General features: G+C 37.3%; 1 protein-coding gene across 5 annotated transcripts in view; it reads right to left on the reverse strand.

The window, feature by feature from the left end:
- The window catches only part of LPGAT1 (lysophosphatidylglycerol acyltransferase 1), an 88,914-nt gene that overhangs the window by 21,446 nt on the left and 41,494 nt on the right, over positions 1-25,974 (reverse strand). For all 5 annotated transcript variants that reach the window (XM_033199564.1, XM_033199565.1, XM_033199563.1 and 2 more), the window contains 4 exons: positions 25,718-25,836; positions 20,260-20,355; positions 16,170-16,443; positions 11,654-11,780 (listed from right to left, as the gene is read on the reverse strand). In XM_033199564.1, coding sequence (XP_033055455.1) covers positions 11,654-11,780; positions 16,170-16,443; positions 20,260-20,355; positions 25,718-25,836 — 616 coding nt within the window. The remainder of the gene's footprint in view (positions 1-11,653; positions 11,781-16,169; positions 16,444-20,259; positions 20,356-25,717; positions 25,837-25,974) is intronic.

Here is a 25,974-nt window from a genome sequence, read left to right on the forward strand (position 1 = left end):
GCATACTAGACTGAGGGGAACAACTGCAATTTGAAGTAGGGTGGAAAGAGGACATTTGAGCAGGTCTGAAGGCAGTGAGGGCGATCTTCATACAGATTTCCAAGGGAAGACTCTTTGTGGAGGAGGAAACAGTCAGTAGGAACCTGAGGTAGGAATACATTTGGGATGTTCAGTAACAGCAAGAAAGCCAGTATAGACACAGGGGAATGACTAAGGAGTAGAAGGAAGAGGTCAAATAAGGCCTTAGATACCACTGTAAGACTTCGGGGGTTTTTAGATGGGAAGCCATGATGGAATTCTGAGCCTAGCATTGACACAATTTGACTTTTAAAAGGAGCCTAGCATTGACACAATTTGACTTTTAAAAGGAGCACTCTGGATACTATGTTGGAATTCACCAGGGGACAAAGGTAAAAATAGGATGACACATTAGGAGGTTATGTAGTAATCTAGGAGCAGGATAGAGGTGATAGTGGCTAGGACCAGGGTGAAAAGAAGTGGTCAGGGGATATGTATTTAAATTTAGAAGCAAAAAGATTTCCTAACTGAGTGGATGCAGAATATGAGAGAAAAAGAAGAGCCATGGATGACCCCAAGGCTTCTGATCTGAGTGACAGGAAGGATGGAGGCTGTTATCAATAATGAGATGGTAAAGGCTATGAGGGAGCACATATTTTTAGGAAAATCCACAGTTCAGTTTGAGAGAGTGTTATGGGAAAGGGGTCCTGATCCGGCCCCCAAGAGAGGATTTTTGGATCTTGTGCGAGAATTCAGGGTGAGTCCATAGACTAAAGCGAAAGCAAGTCTATTAAGAAAGTAGAGGAAAAAAAGAATGGCTACTCCATAGACAGAGCAGCCTTAACGGCTGCTGGTTGCCCATTTTATGGTTATTTATTGATTATATGGTAAACAAGGGGTGGATTATTCATGCCTCCCCTTTTAGGCCATATAAGGAAACTTCCTGACGTTTCCATGGCATTTGTAAACTGTCATGGCGCTGGCAGAAGTGTAGCAGTGAGGAAAACCAGAGGTCACTCCTGTTCCCATCTTGAATTTTGGTGGGTTTTAGCCAGCTTCTTTACTGCAACCTGTTTTAACAGGAAGGTCTTTATGACCTGTATCTTATGCCACAACCTCTTATCCTATGACTTAGAATGCCTTAACCATCTGGGAATGCAGCCCAGTAGGTCTCAGCTTTATTTTACCCAGCCGCTACTCAAGATGGAGTTGCTCCAGTTCAAATGCCTCTGACGAGAGGGCTATTAGACATACTAGTGAAGGAGTCAAGCACTCAGAAATAAAAATCTGTTTAGTATATTCCTTTGAAGAATACATGATATTTTTAATGCTCTCTGCTCTGAGCAAAAAAATAACAAAAAAGAATACACAATATTTTATTTAGTCATCCCTCTACTAATGGACATTTAGATTATTTCTAATTTCTTACTCTTACAAAATATCTTGCAGTAATATCCTGTCTTTCTCTAGGATATATAGCCCCAAGTAGAATTGTTATGTCGTAGATAATTTAAAATACTGCTAAACTGCTCTTCAGATTGGCTGCATGGATTTTTTTTGTGTGTTAATTTCCCTAAAAGCTCACCAATATTTGATATTGATAAGAAAAAAATAGTATTTTGCCCTGTTTTGCATTTCTCTGATCTTTTCATATATTTTTATTTCTATAAATAACAAAAAGTCTTTGTGTCTTTTGTACATTTTCTTCTGCATTTTAAATATTATTGATTTGTAAAAACTGTTGAGCTGTTTACATATACAGTCATGTGCCACATGACATTTCAGTCAACGACAGACTGCATATATGACAATGGTTCTCGTAGATTATAATGGAGCTGAAAAATTCCTGTTGCCTAGTGATGTCACAGTCATTGTAATGACATAGCACAATTACTTTATTTTTAAAATAAATTTAGTGTAGCCTATATAGTGTTTATAAAGTCTACAGTAGTATAGTGTAATATCTTAGGCCTTCACATTCACTCATCACTCACTGACTCACTCAGAGCAACTCCCAGCCCTACTAGCTCCATATATGGTAGGCGTATCATTTTAAGAATCCTTTGTACTGGCCAGGGACCGTGGCTCACACCTGTAACCCTAGCACTTTGGGAGGCCAAGGTGGGTGGATCACTTGAGCCCAGGAGTTCAAGATCAGCCTGGACAAAATGGTGAAGCCCCATCTCTACTAAAAATACAAAAATCACCTGGGCATAGTGACGCATGCCTATAATCCCAGCTACCCGGGGGGCTGAGGTGGGAGAACTGCTTGAGCCCGGGAGGTGGAGGCTGCAGTAAGCTAAGATCGCACCACTGCACTCCAGCCTGGGCAACAGAGAGAGAGACACTGTCTCGGAAAAAAAAAAACCAAAAAAACAAAAAAACTTTTATATTGTACTTTTACTGTACCTTTTCTATGTTTAGATATGTTTAGATACACAAATACTTACCATTGTATTCCAATTGCCTACAGTCTTCACTACAGTAATATGTTGTACAGGTCTGTAGCCTAGGAGCAACAGGCTATGACATACAGCCTAGGTGTGTAGGAGGTTATACCATCTAGGTTTGTCTAAGTACACTCTATGATGTTCGTACAATGATGCAATCACCTAATTTCACATTTCTCAGAAAGTATCCCTGTCATTAAGTGACACATGACTATATACTCAATATTTATTTTTGTTATGTGCATTTCAAACACTTTATTGTGTCTCTTGAACACTCTAGTTTTTAGATTTTTTTTTTAATTGGACATTTTATTTTTATTTACTTATTTATTTTCATTATTATTATTATTTTGAGACAGAGTCTCACTCTGTCACCCAGGCTGGAGTACAGTGGCGCTATTTCAGCTCACTGCAACCTCCGCCTCCTGGGTTCAAGCAATTCTCATGCCTCAGCCTCCCGAGTAACTGAGATTACAGGTGCTCACCACCATATCAGCTAATTTTTTTGTGTTTTTAGTACAGATGGGGTCATCACATTGGCCAGGCTGGTCTCAAACTCCTGATCTCAAGGGATCTGCCTGCCTCAGGCCTCCCAAAGTGCTGGGATTACAGGCGTGACCTACTGTGACCAGCCTAGTTTTTAGTTTTGATGTACTCATATTTATATTTTCCTTAATGATTTATGACTTCTGATTTCTGTGTCTTGTAAGGAAGGGCTACCCTACTTGAAGACATTAAGAGTCTCCTATATTTTCTTCAAATACTTTATTGCCCAGGCTAGCCTCAAACCCCTGGGCTCAAGCGATCCTTCTGAGTAGCTAGGAATACAGGCACAGTTCATTGCACCCACCCAAATACTTTAGGCTCCCATTATTGTTGTTGAGATAAAATCCACCAGGAATTAATGTTGGTATATGGTATGGAGTGAAATTCTAGCTTTTCCTCCCGTATTGTGAATCAACAGTCCCAAAACTATTTATTGGATAGTTTGTCCTTTCTCCATTGATAGGAAAGGGCTACTCAGTCACACGTGAGTTCACAAATAAATCTTGACCTGAACTTTCTAATCTCTCCATTGATCTGGACTTTCTCCTATAACTACACTGTTTTAATTACATTAGTGTAACTAAACTTGACATCTAGTAGGAAGAACTCCTTTGTTTTGTTCATCCTCAAAACTGTCTTAGCTATTCATTTATCTTTACTCTCCCAAATGAATTTTATAACCAAATTTTTGTCCAGTTTCTTGAAAAATCATCCTGAATTCTGTTTGGAATTACATTAAATTTATAGGTTAATCTGGAAGAACTGTCATCTTTATAATATTGAGTCTTCACCTTATGAACACACAATACGTATTCTCTTTTTATATATTCAGGTCTTTCATGTTTTTACATTTTAGAGAATACATAATGAAATATTTACAAATGACATTATATGATGTCTGAGGCTTGCTTCAAAATAATCCACTGGGGTCTGAAAATAACATACAGGAGGTAACATTGACCATAAGTTGGTAATTGTTGAGGGGGTGTGATGTGCACATGAGATTTCATTTACAAGTCTGAAATTTTCTGTAATAAAAAGATTTTGAAGGAATAACTATTTCTGAAATTACAGCCCCTAAAACATATAAAAACTCATGACTTTTTTGTTTTGTTGTCTTAGGGAGTAAGGGTAAAAGCAGAAGGAAAGACCAAAATGGTATATTAATCAAAAATACATACAGGGTTAGGCATAAAATTACAAAATATTATTCTCTGTTTTTAAGTGTTGGTAATTTTTCTCACAAATAACTTTTCCCTCATCTCTTTGACAATAATTCTCACTGTGCAGATGTAATTTTAATAATACTCTGCAAACTAATGTAGGCTATGTATGTGCCCAGCCATGGAAATTGCCAGATCACAGAGTATGTGCATTTTCAATTTATAAGTATAGTCAGCTAGTCCTCAAAGTGATCACACCAGATTGTAATCTCATTAGCAGTATATAAGAGATCACCTTTTCCCATATTGGTGTCCAAGTCACCATCTTTGATTTTTCCAAATCTGATTGGCCTGAAATGGCGTATCATTTCTTTTATCAATTACAAATACCCTAAAGCAAATATGTCAAAATGTTAATGTTTGTTTACTCTTGCTAGACAGCATATGTATCTTTAAAAAATATTAATATTTCTTTTCTAAATTAATTCCCCCTCCCCAAATTAAAATAAGTTATTTCCCAAAGTTCACACTTGAATGCCTTCTCCCAAGTAACCAAAGTCCTAATCAAGTTACACATGAAAACAACACCTCTGCTTTTAGTAATCTATCTATGCCACTACACTTACGGTTATATCTCTTCTCAAGATTTTAAACATGAAAAATTAAGCTACTTCTGCACAAGGATCATTTTCTTTAACTCACTGGCCTAACTAAAGTGAAATAGACATTTATATTAAGGACAGACATTACTTTTGTCTTTACCCCTATAAATACTCTCCCTGTAATTAAAATCTAATCACGTTTAATTTTCCTATTAACCACTGAACAGCAATGCACTGTGCCCACTAGTTGCTTAGCAGGAATAAGCTGTCTTCCAGTTTGACAGAAATAAAAAGAAGTCAGGAAGAGGAAAAAGTTCTTTACTCTCAGATGTTTCCCTTAGATAAGTCTTAGTTCTTTTAAAATAAGCATTACTTTTGAAAAAGTTCAATAATGTAGTTGTATGCAAGCTAATAAAAAATATTTCCCTAAACAATAAATAATATTGGTAATAAATGCATTCTTTAAAAAGCATCTTTTAAAGCAATAAATGACTGAGATCCAATATATGGAGAATGCTGATTTATAAATACCGGACTTATCAATAATCTATCATTCTTTATATATTTTAATAATGGTGCTTTATATTTACAAGGTGCTTTGTGTTTTTTAAAAGTCTTTGTTTTTTTTGAGACGGAGTCTCGCTCTGTCGCCCAGGCTGGAGTGCAGTGGCCGATCTCAGCTCACTGCAAGCTCCGCCTCCCGGGTTTATGCCATTCTCCTGCCTCAGCCTCCCGAGTAGCTGGGACTACAGGCACCGGCCACCCCGCCCAGCTAGTTTTTTGTATTTTTTAGTAGCGATGGGGTTTCACCGGGTTAGCCAGGATGGTCTCGATCTCCTGACCTTGTGATCCGCCCGTCTTGGCCTCCCAAAGTGCTGGGATTACAGGCTTGAGCCACCGCGCCCGGCCTTTTTTTTTTTTTTCTTTTGCGACAGAGTCGTGCTCTGTTGCTCAGGCTGGAGTACAGTGGCACAATCTCGGCTCACCACAACCTCCATCTCCCAGGTTCAAGTGATTCTCCTGTCTCACTCCCAAGTAGTAACAGGCACATGCCACCAAACCTAGCTAATTTTTGTATTTTTGGTAGAGATGGGGTTTCACCATGTTGGCCAGGCTAATCTCGAACTCCTGGCCTCAAGTGATCTGCTCATCTCTGCCTCCCAAAGTGCTGGGATTACAGGCATGAGCCACCGTGCACAGCCTAAAAGACCCTTTTACCTGTACATCATTTGCATCTCACAACAATGCATCCGCCAAAGTCGGGGCAACTTCTGGCCACCAGAATCCCAGCATTAGCAAAGTTGCCTGAGCACTTAATCACCATTTGCCACAAATTTTCTGAGGAATATGCTCTCAATGCATGCCCTAAAAGTTCAACTTTTGAAACACAGCAATACTACCTATTTGTAAGACAGGCTCTAGTATACAACTCTGCCACAAATGTTTACTTTCTCATCTATGTGGTATTTTAAGTACTTCAGTAGTATTTTATGTAAAAATAATGTGTATTTTATGGTGTTTCATATATAACATGTCATGTCTTCTAGAAATCCTAAAAACCAACATAAGCCTGAGTAGTAAATTAATAGAGAAAACTGCTATTGGAAGAAATAAACAGTTTCAGAGTATTTAAAATAAGTTATTACATTCTTATGCTTTTTTCCTGTCAGTACAGAAATTTCAAATCAAGAAAAACATTCTGCTGTACATTCTGGCAATCTAGATATTCTTTTTCTATTTAAATAAAGATTTTTTTTTTTTAAAGAACTTATTAACACAGTATGAAGGGAGTTACTTTGTGGGAAAATGCCACTTTTGCTCAGAGATCTCCATATACTTGCTTGTCACATTATGTTCCAATGAGGTACAGAACAGGTAGTGGAATTTATTTGGCAGCTTGGACTATAATTTGTAAGAAGTGAAAATAAATGTATTATGGAAAAATAAAATTAGCCAGGCGTGGTGGCAGGTGCCTGTAAACCCAGCTACTTGTGAGGCTGAGGCAGGAGAATTGCTTGAGCCCGGGAGGCAGAGGTTGCAGTGAGCCGATATTGCATCACTACATTCCAGCCTGAGTGACACAACGAGACTCTGTCTCAAAATAAATAAATAAATAGACAAACCATTGATTAATGTTAAATAAATCATGCTAACTATATTGTTTCCCAATTGAATTCTGATGGTAAGGAATGCTATCGTATAACAATATAATACCCCAGCCACCCAGAGCCATCTTTTGTGGCTCTCAGCAGATACCAAGATGTACTACATAGGAAGCACAGTTATTGCCCTCTATGAAATCTACCTAAAATATAATAGAAGTATCTCAAATATATATACACTTATTATAGATTTAATACTTATGAATTGTTAACCTTTTTCTTAATCTGTACTTTCAACTGGGAGTTTCTCTTAGAATTCTGTTTCACGGCCAGGCACGGTGGCTCATGCCTATAATCCCAGAACTTTGGGAGGCCAAGGTGGGTGGATCACCTGAGGTCGGGAGTTCGAGACCAGCCTGACCAACATGGAGAAACCCCATCTCTACTAAAAATATAAAATTAGCTGGGCATGGTGCCGCGTGCCTACTGTAATCCCAGCTACTCGGCAGGCTAAGGCAGGAGAATCGCTTAAACCCGGGAGGTGGAGGTTACAGTGAGTCGAGATCACACCATTGCACTCCAGCCTGGGCAACAAAAGCAAAACTCCATCTCAAAAAAAAAAAAAAAAAAAATTGTGTTTCATTTAATTACTACTAGCTATGAATTTGTTTTGGTTTGATCCATAATAAACTGCCTTTTAAGTGGTACTAGTGTTCTAGGACTCATCTATGTTAGCTCTCTTTTTTGTTTTTTTAAATTACAGAACTCTCTAGGCTTCTCATGCTTGTCAACTCTATAGATAACATTTTACCAATCACATTATTTCTTTTAAAACGGAGAAATTAAAATACATGAAATATCTTAAGTGGGATCTAATAAAAGTTGAGCAGGATGGATTACTTTCTGACTGTCATATGTCACATTTCCCAAGATTACACTAAAAAACTAGCAACAGGCCAGGTGCGTGGCTAAAGCACATTGGAAGGCCGAGGCTGGCAGATCATCTGAGGTCAGGAGTTCGAGACCAGCCTGGCCAGCGTGGTGAAACCCCGCCTCTACTAATAATACAAAAATGAACCAGGCATGGTGGCATGTGCCTGTAATCCCAGCTACTCAGGGGGCTGAGGCAGAAGAATCACTTGAACCCGGGAGGTGGAGGTTGCAGTGCCCACTGCACTGTAGCCTGGGCGACAGAGTGAAGCTGTGTCTCAAAAAACACAAACCAGCAACAGTACTGACTTGCCCAGTTATATACCATAATCACTAAGTGATCACTTTAATTAAATTCTCAAGAATGAGGAATGCTTTATTTATTTATCTTTTTAAGTCTGCTAAGACGAAAACAAATCCTTTCTACATCATGTGAAACAAAATTGGCTGGTCCCATATGGTTTAATAGTTCTAGAGTTCTGGAGAAATTATGCTTAACTGCAGAAAGGGAGAAATTACGCTTAACTGCAAAAAAAAAAAAAAAAACTTTCATGAATAGTTTTTCAAATCTCCCTATAGGTGAAGATAAACCAACAATGAACAAAACTACTATTTTTTTAGTGAACTTTATAGTTTCCAGACCACCTTTTCCTATGCTTTGGACACCCACTCCCCACTTTAAGCAGTTGATACTATCCAGTTTTTCTTTTTTTTCGAGACAGAGTTTCGCTCTTGTTGCCCAGGCTGGAGTGCAATGGCGCCATCTCAGCTCACCGCAACCTCCGCCTCCCAGGTTCAAGCGATTCTCCTGCCTCACCCTCCCTAGTAGCTGGGATTACAGGCATGTGCCACCACGCCTGGCTAACTTTGTATTTTTTTAGTAGAGACGGGGTTTCTCCACGTTGGTCAGGCTGGTCTCAAACTCCCAACCTCAGGTAATCTGCCCACCTCGGCCTCCCAAAGTGCTGGGATTACAGGCATGAGCCACCGTGCCCGGCCGATACTACCCAGTTTTTCTTGCCAACCTCCCCACATTACAAGAGAAAGGGATCTAATCCCAATTATTTATATTATTAACATTTATATATATAATGTGATTTCTAATGCTGCATTTTACAACTTTTATTGAAACATCTTGTCCTTGTTTAAAATTTTAAAGATATAACCAAATGAACAAAAAGTCTAAATTAAAACCACTGTTTCTTTCCCTATGCACCATGGTGTCCTGATGGCCAAGAACAATACATGAGAAGTCACTCTATAGTTGATAGAGACTATATTCCTCAGAGCTGCTAAAGACATGGCCCATATCCCCTCTCACAGGCTTCTTGCAAAAGCACAGTACTATCCTGACACCAGGACACCTCTGTTCTTTCCTGCTCTTTTCATTTGCTCTCCATTTCTGAACACAGGTCCTTCCTCTCCTGTCCAATATTGGTTAGACAATAATCTTCATTAAATTTCTGGGAAGAAAAGTATATCTCCTCACCTGTCCCAAGACTCCTAGGGTTTGTATGTATGTGCATATTCATAATCAGGCATAATTTGTACTTTAATATCTTGGAGTATGATTCTATAACATGATTTAATCTCTACTAGTTTAACACATTAAATTTTCTTTATTAGAAGTATTTTTCTGTATCAAACTGACCATTCCTCATCTTCTATCTATTATGAGGTTTTCATCTCTAAGTCAGTGGTCCTTAATTTCTTGAGGTCATAAATAATTTTGAGAACAGAGTGAAAGCTATGAACTTTCTCTGTAGAAAGGTATAAACATTCTCAAAATTTCATTTATTCAGTTATAAAATTCTCTGAGGTCTATCCATGAGCCCCAGCACTAAGAAACTCTGTTTCAAGTGAATGTAAGAGCCTGTTAAAGTAATCTTGCTAAAAGTAGGCCATTTCTTCCATTTCTATGATCCTTTATGATTTGATTCATTTTTTTCCTGATTATAAACTAAAATTTCCTCCATTTATTGATTAAAAAAGAAAAGCAGGGTCATCTATACTAGAATGCCCATACAACACAATGTTTTCTTCCTCATCTCAGTTCTTTTTGGGGTATGATTTGCTAGGAAGATCTATATACATCCAATGCACATATATCAAATGCACATATAGTCATACATCCAATAGCCATGTATTCCTAGCTTGGCCATTAACATTGTCCTTCATTCATAGATTACAATGTAAAAACTTACTGAAGGTTTGCTATGTTTCACATATGTGGAAATAAAACTGTTCCTCGAGCAATTCTTCCAGGGCCTAGCATACTGCCTTATACAGAGTAAGTGCTCAATAACTTAAGTAAAAGGGAAACCTGTGGAAAGAGTCGACTGAGAAAAGAGACACGAAGAATTACACTCTTACCTTACTCAGTGTAAGCCACACACCAGAATTAACTGTAATTTTATAGTCATCCCTCACACATCAAAAAGCCCAACTATTAATTATGTAATTTTAAATTTCAGAATTTAATTTTCATTCAAATTCTTCCAACTCTGTACTTACATTTGTATTAATAAAACTCTGATGGTTTACACATATAAAAATATGCTACCTATGTACTATCAATGGTACGTAATTTGAGTTGTTTTCCTCTAGAACTGAGGGCTTTTGTGGCAACTGTGATGTTCCTTGGGACCAATTCCTCACCTTTGTAAGGTAGTTGCCAGGGGTTGAGGTCTTTCACATGGAAACACAGTAAGGCTAAAAGGCCTATAAAAGTGATCAAAACCCAACAGGCCTTATCAGCCTATGCTTCATACAAATACCTATCATATTTATATAAACTCCTTAAAAAAACTACAATAAAAAAACAAGAAGCTAGCATACATATTCAATAAATGTTTTTACTATTGTTTATGCAAATGACATATTAAAATGTTAAAAATTTAAAAGTGTAAGTCATAGCTAAATTACCAATTTAATCATTCAGAAAATCTTATGTGGATTGATTTAAAAACAAATTCAATTTCTGTCACAGGTGTGTGAAGCAGAGCAATTCTATCTTGAATACAGGCTGGGTAAAATGAGGCTGAGACCTACTCGGCTGCATTCCCAGATAGTTAAGGCATCATTCTAAGTCACAGGAGGAGACACGAGGTCAGCACAAAATACAGGTCATAAAGACCTTGCTAATAAAACAGGTTGCAGTAAAGAAACCAGCTAAAAACCACCAAAAGCAAGGTGGCCACGAGAGTGACCTTTGGTCATCCTCACTGCTATGCTCCCACCAGCGCCATCACAGTTTACAAATGCCATGGCAACATCAGGAAGTTACCCTATATAGTCTAAGAAGGCGAGGCATGAAGAATCCACCCCTTATTTAGCATATCATCAAGAAATAACCATAAAAATGGGCAATCAGCAGCCCCCGGGGCTGTTCTGTCTATGGAGTGGCCATTCTTTTATTCCTTTACTTTTGTAATATACTTGCTTTCACTTTACAGACTCGCCCTGAATTCTTTCTTGCACAAGATCCAAGAACATCTGGGGTTCTGGATGAGGACTCCTTTTCTGTAATATCTCTATTAATACATACCTTCTTAAGCCAAGTGAGTATATATTTATCCTTGATGTTTGCCCTTTAAGTTAACTTTTACTCAAGTGTCAGGCAACCGAATAAACATAGTGCCTCTAGAATATCACTTTTAGAGATCTCTATAACTGAGTGAAATACCTACTTCAAATGATATTTTAATATTAAAAATGCAGCATAAGAATGAACTTGAGCCAACTATTTCTACTGTATGATTAAAAACTAAATATTAAGACATTCATACTGTCCTGAGGTAGTATTGTTGGATATATACTGAGTACTAATATAGAATTCTTACCTATAATGTACATGTGTGACTGTTGGTTTCCTGTATCCAAGGATCCAGGTTTGAATATCTATAGGTTCAGCTTTGGGATAAGCTATCGTCGTATCTATTATCCACTGGAGGCCTTTTGATTTGCTGTCTGAGAACAAAGAAAAAAAGACTTAAAATTAAATCAACTTTTATATTATCTGTAGCAAATAACATAGATTACTTGACCAGTGTAAGGTATATCAATATACCTTCTGGTTTAAGAAAAATTCTAAGGATGAACTTTAGTGCTGCTGTTCTATAATGTTCTTTAGAAGAAATTAAGCATCACTTATTGTGTTATAAAATGGATGAACCTCGAAACAAGGAACACTATTATCTTTTTTTTTTTTTTTTTTTTTTTTGAGACGGAGTCTTGCTCTGCCGCCCAGGCTGGAGTGCAGTGGCCGGATCTCTGCTCACTGCAAGCTCCGCCTCCCGGGTTCACGCCATTCTCCTGCCTCAGCCTCCCGAGTAGCTGGGACTACAGGCGCCCGCACCTCGCCCGGCTAGTTTTTTTGTATTTTTTAGTAGAGACGGGGTTTCACTGTGTTAGCCAGGATGGTCTTGATCTCCTGACCTCGTGATCCGCCCGTCTCGGCCTCCCAAAGTGCTGGGATTACAGGCTTGAGCCACCGCGCCCGGCCCAGGAACACTATTATCTACTGGACATGCACCATTCAAGTATCTGATACAATTATGCACTATGAAGATCTAATTTATATTTAACATTCCTATAAAAAACTGACCTATGAAAAGGTCAGAAGCTAAACTCACATCACAGAAACAAAAAACAGACTTCGAAACAAAACAAAATCATTCACTAAATATAACATAATATAATATGTTATAACATAATATAATAAACACCAAGATTTGTGATACTGAGGATAGGCATTAATAAATATTGGAACATGGCAACAAAATTAAGCATTCTTTATGGACACACTTGGTTGCTGCTCTTGAGGCTGGGCGTAGTGGCTCACGCCTATAATCCCAGTATTTTGGAAGGCAGAGGTGGGCAGATCACCTGAGGTCATGGTGAAACCCTATCTCTACTAAAAATACAAAAAATTAGCCAGGTATGGTGGCGCGTGCCTGTAATCCCAGCTGCTTGGGAGGCTGAGGCAGGGCAATCGCTTGAACCCAGGAGGTGGAGGTTGCAGTGAGCCAAGATCACTGTCACTGCACTCCGGCCTGGGCACAAGAGCGAAACTCCGTCTCAAAAAAAAAAGGCCGGGCGCAATAGCTCACGCCTGTAATCCCAGCACTTTGAGAGGCCGAGACAGGCAGATCACCTGAGAGAGGAAGTTTGAAACCCCGTCTCTACTAAAAATACAAAATTAGCCAGGTGTGGTGGTACACCCCTGTAATCCCAGCTACTCGGGAGGCTGAGGCAGGAGAATCGCTTGAACCCAGGAGGTGGAGGTTGTAGTGAGCTGAGATCGCACCATTGCACTCCAGCCTGAGCAACAAGAGCGAAACTCCGTCTCAAAAAATAAAATACATAAAAAATAAAAAATAAATAAATAAAAAGCAAAATATCTCCCTCAGTTTTAGCAAGAGTTATATGTACACATAAAGCAATAAAGCTTCCTGCCTTTTGGAAGGTACAACTGGTGACTACTGTTGTGGAGACGGGATGGTAAGTTCTGCTAAGTTTGATCCTTTGCACACTGTTTTTATCCCAGCATGGGGTACAAAGGTGAGTGAGAACTGAGAGCAGAATCATCACAGAGGATACTGATGGTCAGACTTTAAGAGTATAATGGTCCATTCTTTATTTGAAGTATGTAAGAAATTCCTAAAAAAAGAAAACTCATTTTCAAGCGTAAGTCCAAATGTGCATTAGGAATCAATGATATATTACTTTTGTATGTCAAATAATTTAAAACTGGCCTTAAATTCTGTAAAGATTTTAGAACAACATTGTGAAGGAGAAAAATATACTTGTAAAACAAGTAAAAAAAAGTTTTAAATAACATATTGCTAAATGAACTGAGTTTATGTAAAGAAACACACTTTAACAAGCTACCAATGATATGCATGCTGAAATGTTTAGGAGTAAAGTATACTAATGAAGCTTATTTTTAGACACATTAAAAAATGAAACAACGAAGATGGACTAATGGATGGATAGAATGATGAAGAGATAATCTAGTCAGCTCACAGATATCCACTGCAAAATTCTTTAAACTGTTATGTATGTTTGAAAATTTTTATAATTAAATGATGAGAAAAAACACCAAAATTCAGTTTAATATCTGTTAAATCATGTGGTAACAAAATTAAGTTTTGGCATATGTGTATGGATCACATATTAAAACAAACACAAAGGCATGGTTTGTGTATATATGGAATAAAATGCTAGTTAATATAAACACAAAAGAAAATAAAATGCAAAATACCAAAACATGGAAAAGAATAATAAAATACAGGTAAAACTAGTTTTCAGGTATACTTATGGTTTTTCTTCTAAACAGGTAGAATGAAAAACTTTAAGGTAGGATTAAAAAATAAACTACTCTGCTTTAGTTACAAACATAAACTAGCTCTCTCTAAAAGAAAACAACGATTTTTCTTCACTATTATGCAATCAGTATAACAATTGTCCCTACATTTGAGATCTAGACCACCACAGGATATTGCCTGGGTGGAACTATTTTAAAACAGCAGTCTTTATTAGTGCAACTAATCCTGTTTGGAAGACATTTGCCTTCAAGCTTTGGCTTGGCTGCCATTGCCACAGTGTCTCTCCAGCAGTGAAACTATTCTGAACGTTCCTTTTCTATTAAAAGACTCTTCCAATTTATCTTTTTAATAGATGATGGAAGATTAAGAGAGCTGACTGCCAAGCAGCTGCTTGGGAAAAACAAATAAAAGGAAAACTCAGTTAAATCTGAGTTAAATCACAGACATTATTTCTATGTCTGGTCCTGATTGCCATTTAAAAACATATTGTTTCTGAGGGCCAATCATTTCAATTATTATTTTATTTTATTTAAAGAATAGGAAAAGAAATAGCAAAATACTGCAAAGGAAACAGGCCTAGTGAATGCCTTTCAGCTTTCTAACTTATAACCAGACTTTCACAGTAGTATCTTAGGTAACTTGTTCAAAACAGTCTCCATGCTATGGGCACAAATATCTTCTGCAAAACTTTGTAATTTACCAGGCTATTTGCAAGATAGTTGCATCTTTGAGTATGATTTGCTTTTTGATGGTGAGAAGGTAATACGTACACATTATTTTTAAAAACGGAAAATTCAGAAAAGCATTAATAGAGAAAAATAATCCATAATGTTACAACTCAGAAAAGCAATCACTGCTAACATTTTGGTGTCCTTCCTTTCATGCATTTCCTACTGCCTCGTTGTTTACAGACTTGAATTCAAATTGTTTTCAGAAGAGTTGTATGTTTGCCCACCCTATTAACAGAAGAGCATAAATATTTTTCCAAGCCAATACAAACACTCCATAAACATAATTTGTAACAGCTGTGTTGTATTCCGTTGTATGGATATTTGATAATTACTAATCCATTCTCACTTCTGGCTAATTCCAATGTTTTGGCTATTATAAATAATCTGTAATAAACTTCTTTGCCTGCATTTCAGATTATTTCCTTTTGATAAATATTTGCAGTGGAATAACTGAGTCATTTATTAACACTTAATGCTCTTAATACTATCAAATTGCATTAAATTAGTTCTCTGTAATAAAAACAAACAAGGCTGGACACGGTGGCTTACACCTATACTCCCAGCACTCTAGGAGGCCAAGGCAGGAGTATCACTTCAGGTTAGGGGTCTGACACTAATCTGGTCAACATAGTGAGACCCCCATCTCTACAAAACAACTAAAGAATTAGCCAGGCATGGTGGCATGTGCTTACAACCTCAGCTACTCAGGAGTTTGAGGTGGGAAGATCGCTTGAGCCCAGGAATTCAAGACTATGGTGAGCTATGATCATACCACTGCACTCCAGCCTGGACAACAGAGCAAGACTGTCTCCCAAAAAAATCCAGGAAAAAAACAAAAACAAACAAACAAAAAGAAGACCAAAAAGCTTTCTCAATTTGATAAATGAAAATATTATCTGAGAAATGAAAAGATTAATTTTTCAAACATGTCATTTCTATAGTTATATCTTTTAGTCTAGCAATTCCACTTCTAGGAATCTGTACTACAGAAATAGTTCCACCAATATGTAAAGATATTTGTAAGAATGTTTACTGCAGCCATGGGAATGGCTCCATATAAGTAAGACAGGAGAAAGACATCTTTGACTTTATGCATTTCTGTATTATTTGAGTAAATTACTAAAAGCATAGACTACTTTTGTAAATGGAAACATTTTTTAAAAATTACAGTTTCATCTTCTCCTTAAGCATTATTTTTAACAAAAATTATAAATATAAAAAAGAACACTGATCATCTTCTGTAACTCCAGAAAATCCTTTAACTCCAACAAGGTAAAAAATGCTAAAAACCATCATACCTAATTCTTTAGCATCTCCTCCTGCTGGACTTCCATTTTTCTGTTGTGCTACAAGTGCATTCAAAATAATTTTTGTTGCCCCAGACCTTGGCAGAGTAACATTTGTAAGAAATGGCAAGTTATTTTTCTTGGCAAATGCCTGACTTGTTTCTCGCCGCTTCCTGAGGAAGCCCCCTTCTGGAAACAAAACAATCCATTTTCGATCTCTGCTCCTGTAATTATTTTCTAAGTGCCTCTTGAGAAGCAGCAGCTGTTGGTCACGATAAGATCTTCCCTAGAAGGCACACACACATTGTAATAAGTACAGGTACGTCCAAAATTAAAATGCCATAAAATTAAATAGAAATTACAGCTTCTAAATTAAAATCCAATCATAGAATAGAATAGTGATTTCCCTCCCCCCTCACCTTACTTCCCTTTTTGACCACAGTGGTAAAAAGAGAGAAGTTATTAGCACTTATACAAATAAATCTGTCTTTCTGAAGGAAAAGGAAATTGTTCTGATTGCCCTTGAAAGTTCAGCCATTCATCAATTCAGTGACTATTTACTGAGTGCCTGCTATGTGCCATGCACTGTCCTAGGCACTAGACATAGAGGAGGAAATAAGAGACTTTCATGGAGCTTACACTCTAGTTTGGGAAGATGGTATACGTGGAGTGGAAATTCTACTAGTAATATGTGTTAGGAAGAAAACAGTAAAAGGATAGAAAGGGTCAAGAGGGTCAGAGAAAACCACTATGAGGAAACCCACTATGAAACCCACTATGAAATGTGAGGGAATAAGTCATGTGAAGATGCAAGGCAGAATATTCCAGGTGACAAGAACGAAAAGGACAAAGGTCATTTATTTGGTGGGAATGAGTATGGCATGTTCAAAGAACAGCACCAAGGCCAGTGTGGCTGAAATGTGATAAACAAGGAAGTCAGTGGTAGGAAGAGAAGCTACAGAGGGAGGTGGAGACCAAATGAGAAGAGCCTTATGCATGGTAAGTAGTTTTGGAGGGGACATCTTTGGATAGTTTTGAATAAGGAAGTGTTATAATCTTATTTATGTTTAAAAGTCTGACCAGCCTGGGCAACATGGTGAAACCCCATCTATACAAAAAATACAAAAATTAGCCGGGTGTGGTGGCACATTTAGTGGTCCCAGCTACTCAGGAGGCTGAGGCGGGAGGATCATTTGTGCCCACAAGTTCGAGGATGCAGTGAACCCCGATGGTACCACTGCACTCCAGCCTGAGGTGACAGAGTGAGATCCTGTTTCAAAAAAAAAAAAAAAAGAAAAAGAAAAAATAAAGAAAATCTGCTGGCTCCTGTGACCAAAAGACCACAGGAGATAATAAGTTAGAAGACTTGCAGTATTGCACACAAGGGAATTTGACGAGATTCAATTATATTGTATTGATGATAAGTAGTTACATTCGGGAAAAAATGTGAAAGTAAAGCTAAAAAGACATTCTAATGGACTGTATCTTAGTTGAGAGGGAAAGAGAGAAAAGAAGATGACCTGAAGTCTAAAAAGAAGAATCTAGAAAAATTTGTAGGAAGGCCCAAAGCTTACAACTACACATCACAAAGGTTCTTTCAGTGTGATCAATTTGCCAATACTTTCCAGCCAACAAAATTACAGAAGCTCCTCAGAATAATTAGTGTGCTTTCAGTCTTTAGATCAAATGTATCCCAAATGGAAAACATGTAAGACATTTTCTTAGTTTACTGAGGTGAACTGATTATGATTAAGATAGCTATTAAGTTCTCAAGATTATACATAAAATATTTTTACTATTCTTGGAAAAGCTTGTCAAAATGGTCTAGTAGTAAAGTCTCAAGAGAATTTTTCTTTTAAACATTAATGCTTTTTCCCTTCCTTCCCCTCATGTTATAGATTTTTATTACTAGTCTATCAGAGAAAAAAATGTTGCTCTTTAGAAATAAATTTGTAAACTTTCTAGATACTTTGAAATATAATCTTTATGTATGCAAAACTTCACATAGTAATCACAAGAAAATATTTTGGAGTACCTAATTTTCGACTTTTATCTAAAAGTACACTGATAATCTAGTATAATTTAGCTTCTTTTTTTTTTTTTTTTTGAGATGGAATCTTGCTGTGTTGCCCAGGCTGGAGTGCAGTGACACAATCTCGGCCCACTGCAACCTCCGCCTCCCAGGTTCAAGCGATTCTCCTGCCTCAGCCTCCAAAGTACCTGAGACTACAGGTGCGTGCCACCATCCCAGCTAATTTTTGTATTTTTAGTAGAGACAGGGCTTCACCATGTTGGCCAGACTGGTCTCAAACTCCTGGCCTCAAGCAATCTGCCTAAAGTGCTGGGATTACAGGCATGAGCCACAGAGCCCGGCGCCTCTTCTTGATGCCTGAGGATCATCATTAGGGTCAACTGTTACACTACACTATAAATTCAATTATTTCCTAAAGCTGGAAATGAGGTAAGGTGCTCAGCTAGCTTTTCAGATCCCTGAGACTGCTAAGATTTCTAATTGTTGGTTCTGCTGCCTTCTCTGAGCTATTACACTAGGATCGTTGTTAAGTTGTCCTGATCAGTTTATTTTGTCTTGACCTTGTGTCTACTCCCAATTGCCACTTCTTGTGGTTCCAAGCTATGCTTATATTTGTTTCTCTGCTCAGAAGAATAAAGGATGTTTCCAAAAAAAAAAGATATAATGTCCAGTACATAAAACTGTCTGGAGTAAAGTACAGGTGTCTTGTGATACCTATTTTCACAGAACTTAGAAGTTTTTCTACTCACTTCCAGCTTATTTCTGAATTTGTGGTTCTTGGAAAAGGCTTAATCAGATTCACCAGTTATTTATGAAGTAATTATTATGTGCGAAGCACAGCACAATCCAGGTTGTTAAATATGTAAACACCAAATAAGTGTGGTATTGTCATACATAAAAGCACTTACATATCATATTTCAGTCATCCATTCTGGTGAAAATAAAGCATGTAATACTAGTAACAAGTCAAGAAAATAATGTAGTGCTGATAAGAGGCTATCATTCTTCTTCCTACCTAAACTATTCCTAACGCTTAGGACTTTCCAATACACCTTCCTCCATCAAATCCATACTTATTCTTTAAAACTTGTGCCAAGTATCATCTTCTCCTCTGAAGTTTTTCTGGATTCACATAAAACTGATATACTTATTTTTCCCACTATGAATTCCCAAAACACCTCCCATTATTATTATTACATTAACTTATTTATTATTTATTAATTTATTTAATAATCTGCCTACTCGTAATTTAGATATCTACTATATTATACAACAGTGCCTTATAAATAAAAATAATAGTGATACAATAGTAGTAATTAAGATAAAAATGATGATAAAGGTAGCAGGCATTGTTCCGAGTGCTTTATAGGTATTACTTCATTTAATCCCCACAACCACCATTGTGGGGGATACTACATATTATTCAAGTTTGGAAAACAAAGAAACTTGAGTGTTTACATAATTTGCCCAATTCACATAGCTAAGAAACTGAATAGTGGGCAATGTTTACTAAACTAAATTGTACCCTCTAAATGGGAGAAGAGTAGAGGTTAGAATGTTTGCATTTTAAGTATTTTAATACTTATCCACACTCAAATTGAGATTGAAATAAATGGTTAGGGAACAAAGATTCAGAGAAAGAGCTCCCTGAGCTGGGCACGGTGGCTCACACCTGTAATCCCAGCACTCTGGGAGCCCAGGCGGGTGGATCACTTGTGGTCAGGAGTTCCAGACCAGCCTAACCAACACAGTGAAACCCCATCTCTACTAAAAATACAAAAATTAGCTGGGCGTAGTGGCATGCCTATAGTCCCAGCTACTCCAGAGGCTGAGGCATGAGAATCACTTGAACCCAGGAAGTGGAGGGTTACAATGAGCCGAGATGGTGCCACTGCACTCTAGCCTGGGTGACAGAGCAAAACTGTCTCCAAAAAAAAAAAAAACCAGAGCTCCCTGAAACCAGTTAGCAGTAGCCCTACCTACTATAATTGGTTTTGTTATACCTCTTTTTATAATCAATAATCAATTTGACCAGGCTATCACTGTGGGAAAAAAGTGCTTATTACTTACCTGTCTTATAAAGAAGTCTCCATGGACCAGAGAAACAATTCCAAAGTTTGTGTACTTAAAAATATGATCCATCAACCACATCATCTGAGCAACAACCTAAAATATTGAAAAGCAAGAAATAATATTGGATAGAAGAAACGTGACTATAGTTGAGCCGAGTCTCCAAGCTTTAAATATAATCATCCAAGTATACTTTTAATTAACCAAAATATTTTAAATCTACCTCTATTTCTACAAACAAAGCACAGTTACTAACAGTGTCTACATGAAAAATTACAGGTCTTGATTCCAAGTCTTCGAGTCCTAAGTCATAGGTACATGTATCACTATATAAAAAATGAAATTCAAGTAACTTCTTAAATTTGGACTTAATGGTTTCAAATTTGTTCTACCCCAAACAAAGTCTCTGGTAATTCTTACATAACTTGCAAAATTATTTTGAAACAATACAACAAAATGGTTAAGTTATCAAAGAAGACTATATATTTAATGAACATTCACTTATAGCTCTATAGAATCTGAGTGTAGCTTCATGGCAAAGTATACAAAGTTAGTGTCCAAAATAAAACATTTAAAAATTAATATAATAGAATGATTTACATATTCTATTATGAAGAATATTTATTAGTGTATGCAAAATCATGTTCTTTGCCAGGATAAAAATATTTGTAGTGCCTTAGTCCTTAAACAGAAAAATATTCTCCACTGCTGATAAGAGTTAATACCTATATCAAGGGCAGAAGACTTTCTTCCATGCAAATTTAAAAATTAAAAATACAGGTCAGGTACAGTGGCTCACGCCTGTAATCCCAGCACTCTGGGAGGCAGAGGCAGGTGGATCACTTGAGGTCAGGAGTTTGAGACCAGCCTGCCCAACATGATGAAACCCCAGCCAGGTGTGGTGGTGCATGCCTGTAATCCCAGCTACTTGGGTGGTTGAGGCAAGAGAATTGCTTGAATCCGGGAGGCAGAGGTTGCAGTGAGCCAAGATTGAGCCACTGCACTCCAGCCTGGGTGACAGAGAGAGACTCCCTATCAAAAAAAAAAAAAAATTTAAAAGTACAAACAGGATCTAATTAATGAATCGGTTAATTGTTCTTTCCTGCTGAGGAAATAGCATTCCTTGTTATAAGCCTTAACTGAAGTGAAAGCTGCAACTTCAATCAAGAATGCAGTAAGCTCTACTTTGGTTTCCCATGGGAACAATAGATGTAAACATCATCTCTAAGAACCAATTTATGTGAACCTACACATATGGAAAAAAACTAAAACACTGATATCCATGTGCTGCTTTTATAAAAGCATTATAAAAGCCCACAGATGATATATATTACAGCTTCTGCCTTAGTTTTCCAGCTACACAACTCCTACTCCATCACCTTTACAATATTAAATCATTTTTTTAAATGAAGATATATGCCCAGTCCAAGAAAGAATACCTCAAACAATTAATATAGAGTAAGATAATCACCAGCATCCCATCTTGTTTTGCTTTAAAATCTTTAAAATGATGATTACAGTACTTTGTTTAAATAAACTGAGATTTGGACTAAATGAAATTTGTTGAAAAGTGTCCCCAAAACAAACAAAAAGCAGTGGATTCAACCTATAAAGCATTTTAGCTTTAGACACATTATGAAGTGTAGTTGTAATTTATTGACTTCTGGGTTTTAAGTGCCAAATAACTAGCTTTTATATTTAATCTTTCATTCACGATGGATTTATTTCTTCAGTTAGAAGGGTCACTTAAAACATAAATTCAGTAAAGATAGCCAAACTATTTTCTGAGATTTGTAAAGATAGCTCTGTTCCAACTTATTTTAGGGGAAATGTTGTAAGTTAATAAATGTTTATAAAACATTTAATAAAGTTCTTTTGACAGAAATAAAAATTCTTAGTTTTATCATAAATTGTCATAAAAGGCCAAGACAATTCACAGACACGTATTAAAAAGGTACCAGGCCAGGCACAATGGCTCACACCTGTAATCCCAGCACTTTGGGAGGCTGAGGCCGGCGGATCACGAGGTCAAGAGATTGAGACCATCCTAGTAAACATGGTGAAACCCCGTCTCTACTAAAAAATACAAAAATTAGCTGGGCGTGGTGGCGGGCACCTGTAGTCCCAACTACTTGGGAGAGTGAGGCAGGAGAACCGCTTGAACCCAGGAGGCGGAGGTTGCAGTGAATTGAGATGGCACCACTGCACTCTAGCCTGGCAACACAGCAAGCCTCCGTCTCAAAAAAAAAAAAAAAAAAAAAAAAAAAGGACCAACACTTTCAGAAAATACAATTAATCCTTTGTTTCATATTCTTCAAAAGAAGGATGAGTAAACATAAGCTGCCTAAATCAACTCTGTCAATGTTTGGTAGGTCTGTCACTCAGAACTTTTTCATTATTTCTAAGAGATAAAATCAATCTATATCAATTATTCTGTATCTGAATGCACAGATTTTTTACATATCAGAACACCGTATAGAGACTTAAACAAATTACTGCACTCTTTTTTCCTTTTGAAATTATAATAAGGTCAATGGTTCTCCATTGGGTGAGTATGGAAACTGCAGGATAATTTTGGTCCTTGTGGACTAAGGAGTGCTACTAGCATTTACTATGGACTAAGGAGTGCTACTAGCATTTACTGTGTGGCAGTTGGGTACACAAAACATCTGGCAATGTCCAGGACAGTTCTCAGCAACACTGTTGTCCTATTAAAATACCAATAGTACTCCCACTGAGAAACTAATGGGGGCTTTAAGAAATCCCCTAAATTCAAAAAGCTATGTTATAATTACATTACCATCAAAGTAATATTTTTTAACTGGCCCACAATAGCCTTCCTTCTTCGAACGTATCCATAAAGTATAAAATAAATCAAGTAAACATTCCTACTAGTGAATACAAATTAATATTGCTCTGTAATTATTAGGCAGCAGGGAGAGATTATAATGCTTCCACCCTTATATTTCTGTTACTCCTTTATAAAAGAAAGTAAAATATTCTTCTAGATTTCAAATTATTCAATATTATCAGAGCATTATTTAGAATGCTCAGTATTAACTAATCTGAAATGAAAAAATTACTTGGGACTTAAACATTTTTATAAAGGTAAACAAGCCAACCAAATTTTCTTTTGTCCACATGAGTGGGGAATTTTAAATTACCTAATATTCTGGTTGATACAGTTATCATCTATGCCAAACTGGTGTTAGAATACAGTTAGACATATTTATATTGACCATTTTAATCACCCTTTGAGATTCAAAAACCACTTAAGGACAATGTAGGCCCTCAGGATAATCACTATAAATGTAATGATCCTATCTGTACGAGTAACAATGCTAACTAATTGGACAGTCTCTTTTATAGAAAGCCAAATCAACTAGTTTTGCAAAATTTTAATGTCATGAACTTAGGGGACAGGCAATAAATATTATTATAAATGCAAATATATCTACACAGTGATACTCTTTTAACAATTCAAGATCCTGAATATAAGAAAAGATTTAATGTATTCCACAATCCAGCAAGATTATGCCACTGCTTTTCAGACAGACAAGAAAAGCAGATTCTACAATAATAAAACATATTTTTCTTTAATCTCCTCTCATTTTCTGACACTACCCTAACCTAGTGAATCAAAATCTCTGAAACCTAAACACACCAGGGCTTATTCTCACTTTGATGTTTTTGCCAAGATTGTTTCATTAAGAAAGAAGTCCTTGCTTTACCACTCTACATAACTAAACTCTACTCATCCTTCAAGGCCAAGTTTATGTCCTCTCCCCTTCATAAAGTTTTCTATGTCCATGAGGGACATGGTGAACTTACCCTCCACTGAAGCCATCTCACTTGGCAATTAAGTATTGTTTATGGCTCATGCCTATAATCCCAGCACTATGGGAGGCCAAGAGTGGGTGGATCACCTGAGATTAAGAGTTTGAGACCAGCAGCCTGGCCAACATGGCAAAACCCCGTCTCTACTAAAAATACAAAAATTAGCCAGGCATGGTGCCCATGCCCACAGTGCCAGCTGCTTGGGAGGCTGAGGCACGAGAGTTTCTTGAACCCAGAAGGCAGAAGCTGCAGCAAGCCAAGATTGCACCACTGCACTAGAGCCTGGGAACAGTGCAAGACTCCATCTCAAAAAAAAAAAAAAAAAAAGCATTGTTTGTGATACCCTTCTTCCACCTGCCACTAGGCTGTCAGCACCCTGATGAGAAGAACTGTATCTTATAGGATGGTGTTTACACTTCTTATAGTCACTGATCATAACTACTAAGCCCTTAATGAACTTCCATTGATTTGATTATTTACTATTAGGTCACACATTAACTCCATTAATTTATACACTTTATATTTATTTAGTTTTCTATGAACATAACCTCTTTAACTTCTAAGGTGATAATTCGTTTAAGGCTAAAGACTGATTATTTTTTAAATCCACTCAGTTTATAAATATTTATTCTATCATAAGCAATATTCCCCCAACCTTTTGTTTTAGAGATGGGGTCTTGCTGTGTTGCCCAGGCTGGAGTGCAGTGGCTCTTCGCAGGCATGATCCCACTACTGATCAGCACAAGAGTTTTGGCCTGCCCCATTTCCAACCTGGGCTGGTTCACCCTTCTTGTGCTAGTTGTTCACTTCTCCCAGGAGATCACCATATTTATGCTCAACTTAGTGCAGACCACCTATCAGCATAAAGAACTACAGCCCAAACTCCTGGGCTCAAGCGATCCTCCTGCCTCAGCCTCCCAAGTAGCTGGGACTACAAGCTGCACCACTGTGCCAGGCCAAGGCAGCTTTTTGTGTTCGTATTTTTCAAACTGGCAATCCACTGCTTCATCTCCAGATAGCCCTCAATTTGAACTATATTAACCTGCTTTCATCCCAGTTACTATTTTTTAAAACAGTCTTATTGAAATACAATTCACATTGTCCCAGTTTTTTTTTTAAGTCTCTACATCCCACTTCTGGGTGACTTAAAATGATATATTTTTCCTTTTAATATTTTCTGAATTTTTATTGAAAGTAGTATACATACTAAAGTCTATGTCTATATTTCAAAGCACAGTAAGATATTTGAATGGATTCCCTTTTTTTTTTTTTTTTTTTGAGATGGAGTCTTGCTCTGTCTACAGGCTGGAGTACTGCAGTGGCATGATCTCGGCTCACTGCAATCGCCACCTCCCTGGTTCAAGTGATTCTCCTGCCCCAGCCTCCTGAGTAACTGGGACTACAGGCATGCACCACCACACCCAGCTAATTTCTGTATTTTTAGTAGAGATGGGGTTTCATCATGTTGTCCTGGATGGCCTCAATCTCTTGACCTCGTGATCTGCCCACCTCAGCCTCCCAAAGTGCTGGGATTACAGATGTGAGCCACCATGTCTGGCCGAATGGATTCCTTTTAACCTTCCTTTCTGGATGTCTACCTACTGCCTTCAGGGTAGCTTACCAGTCCTTTGTCCTGGAGGCACATCATCAGTGTGCACACATCTCCTGTTGCCTGATGATTCACCAACATCACTGCTTCATCTTTTGAAACTGCTTTAATATCTTCTCCCCATTCCATCACTGTAAGAATAAAAAGTTTCAAAGCTGTCATTTTAAAGATTTTTATAATATCACAAACCTTATATTAGAAAAAATGATGTATATTAATGATGATATGTCACCTAGCTAAAACATCCAAAAGTTTACAACTAAGTTTAT

This window comes from Trachypithecus francoisi, unplaced genomic scaffold (assembly GCF_009764315.1).
Source record: "Trachypithecus francoisi isolate TF-2019V2 unplaced genomic scaffold, Tfra_2.0 Lachesis_group5, whole genome shotgun sequence".
Classification (NCBI taxonomy): Eukaryota; Metazoa; Chordata; class Mammalia; order Primates; family Cercopithecidae; genus Trachypithecus; species Trachypithecus francoisi.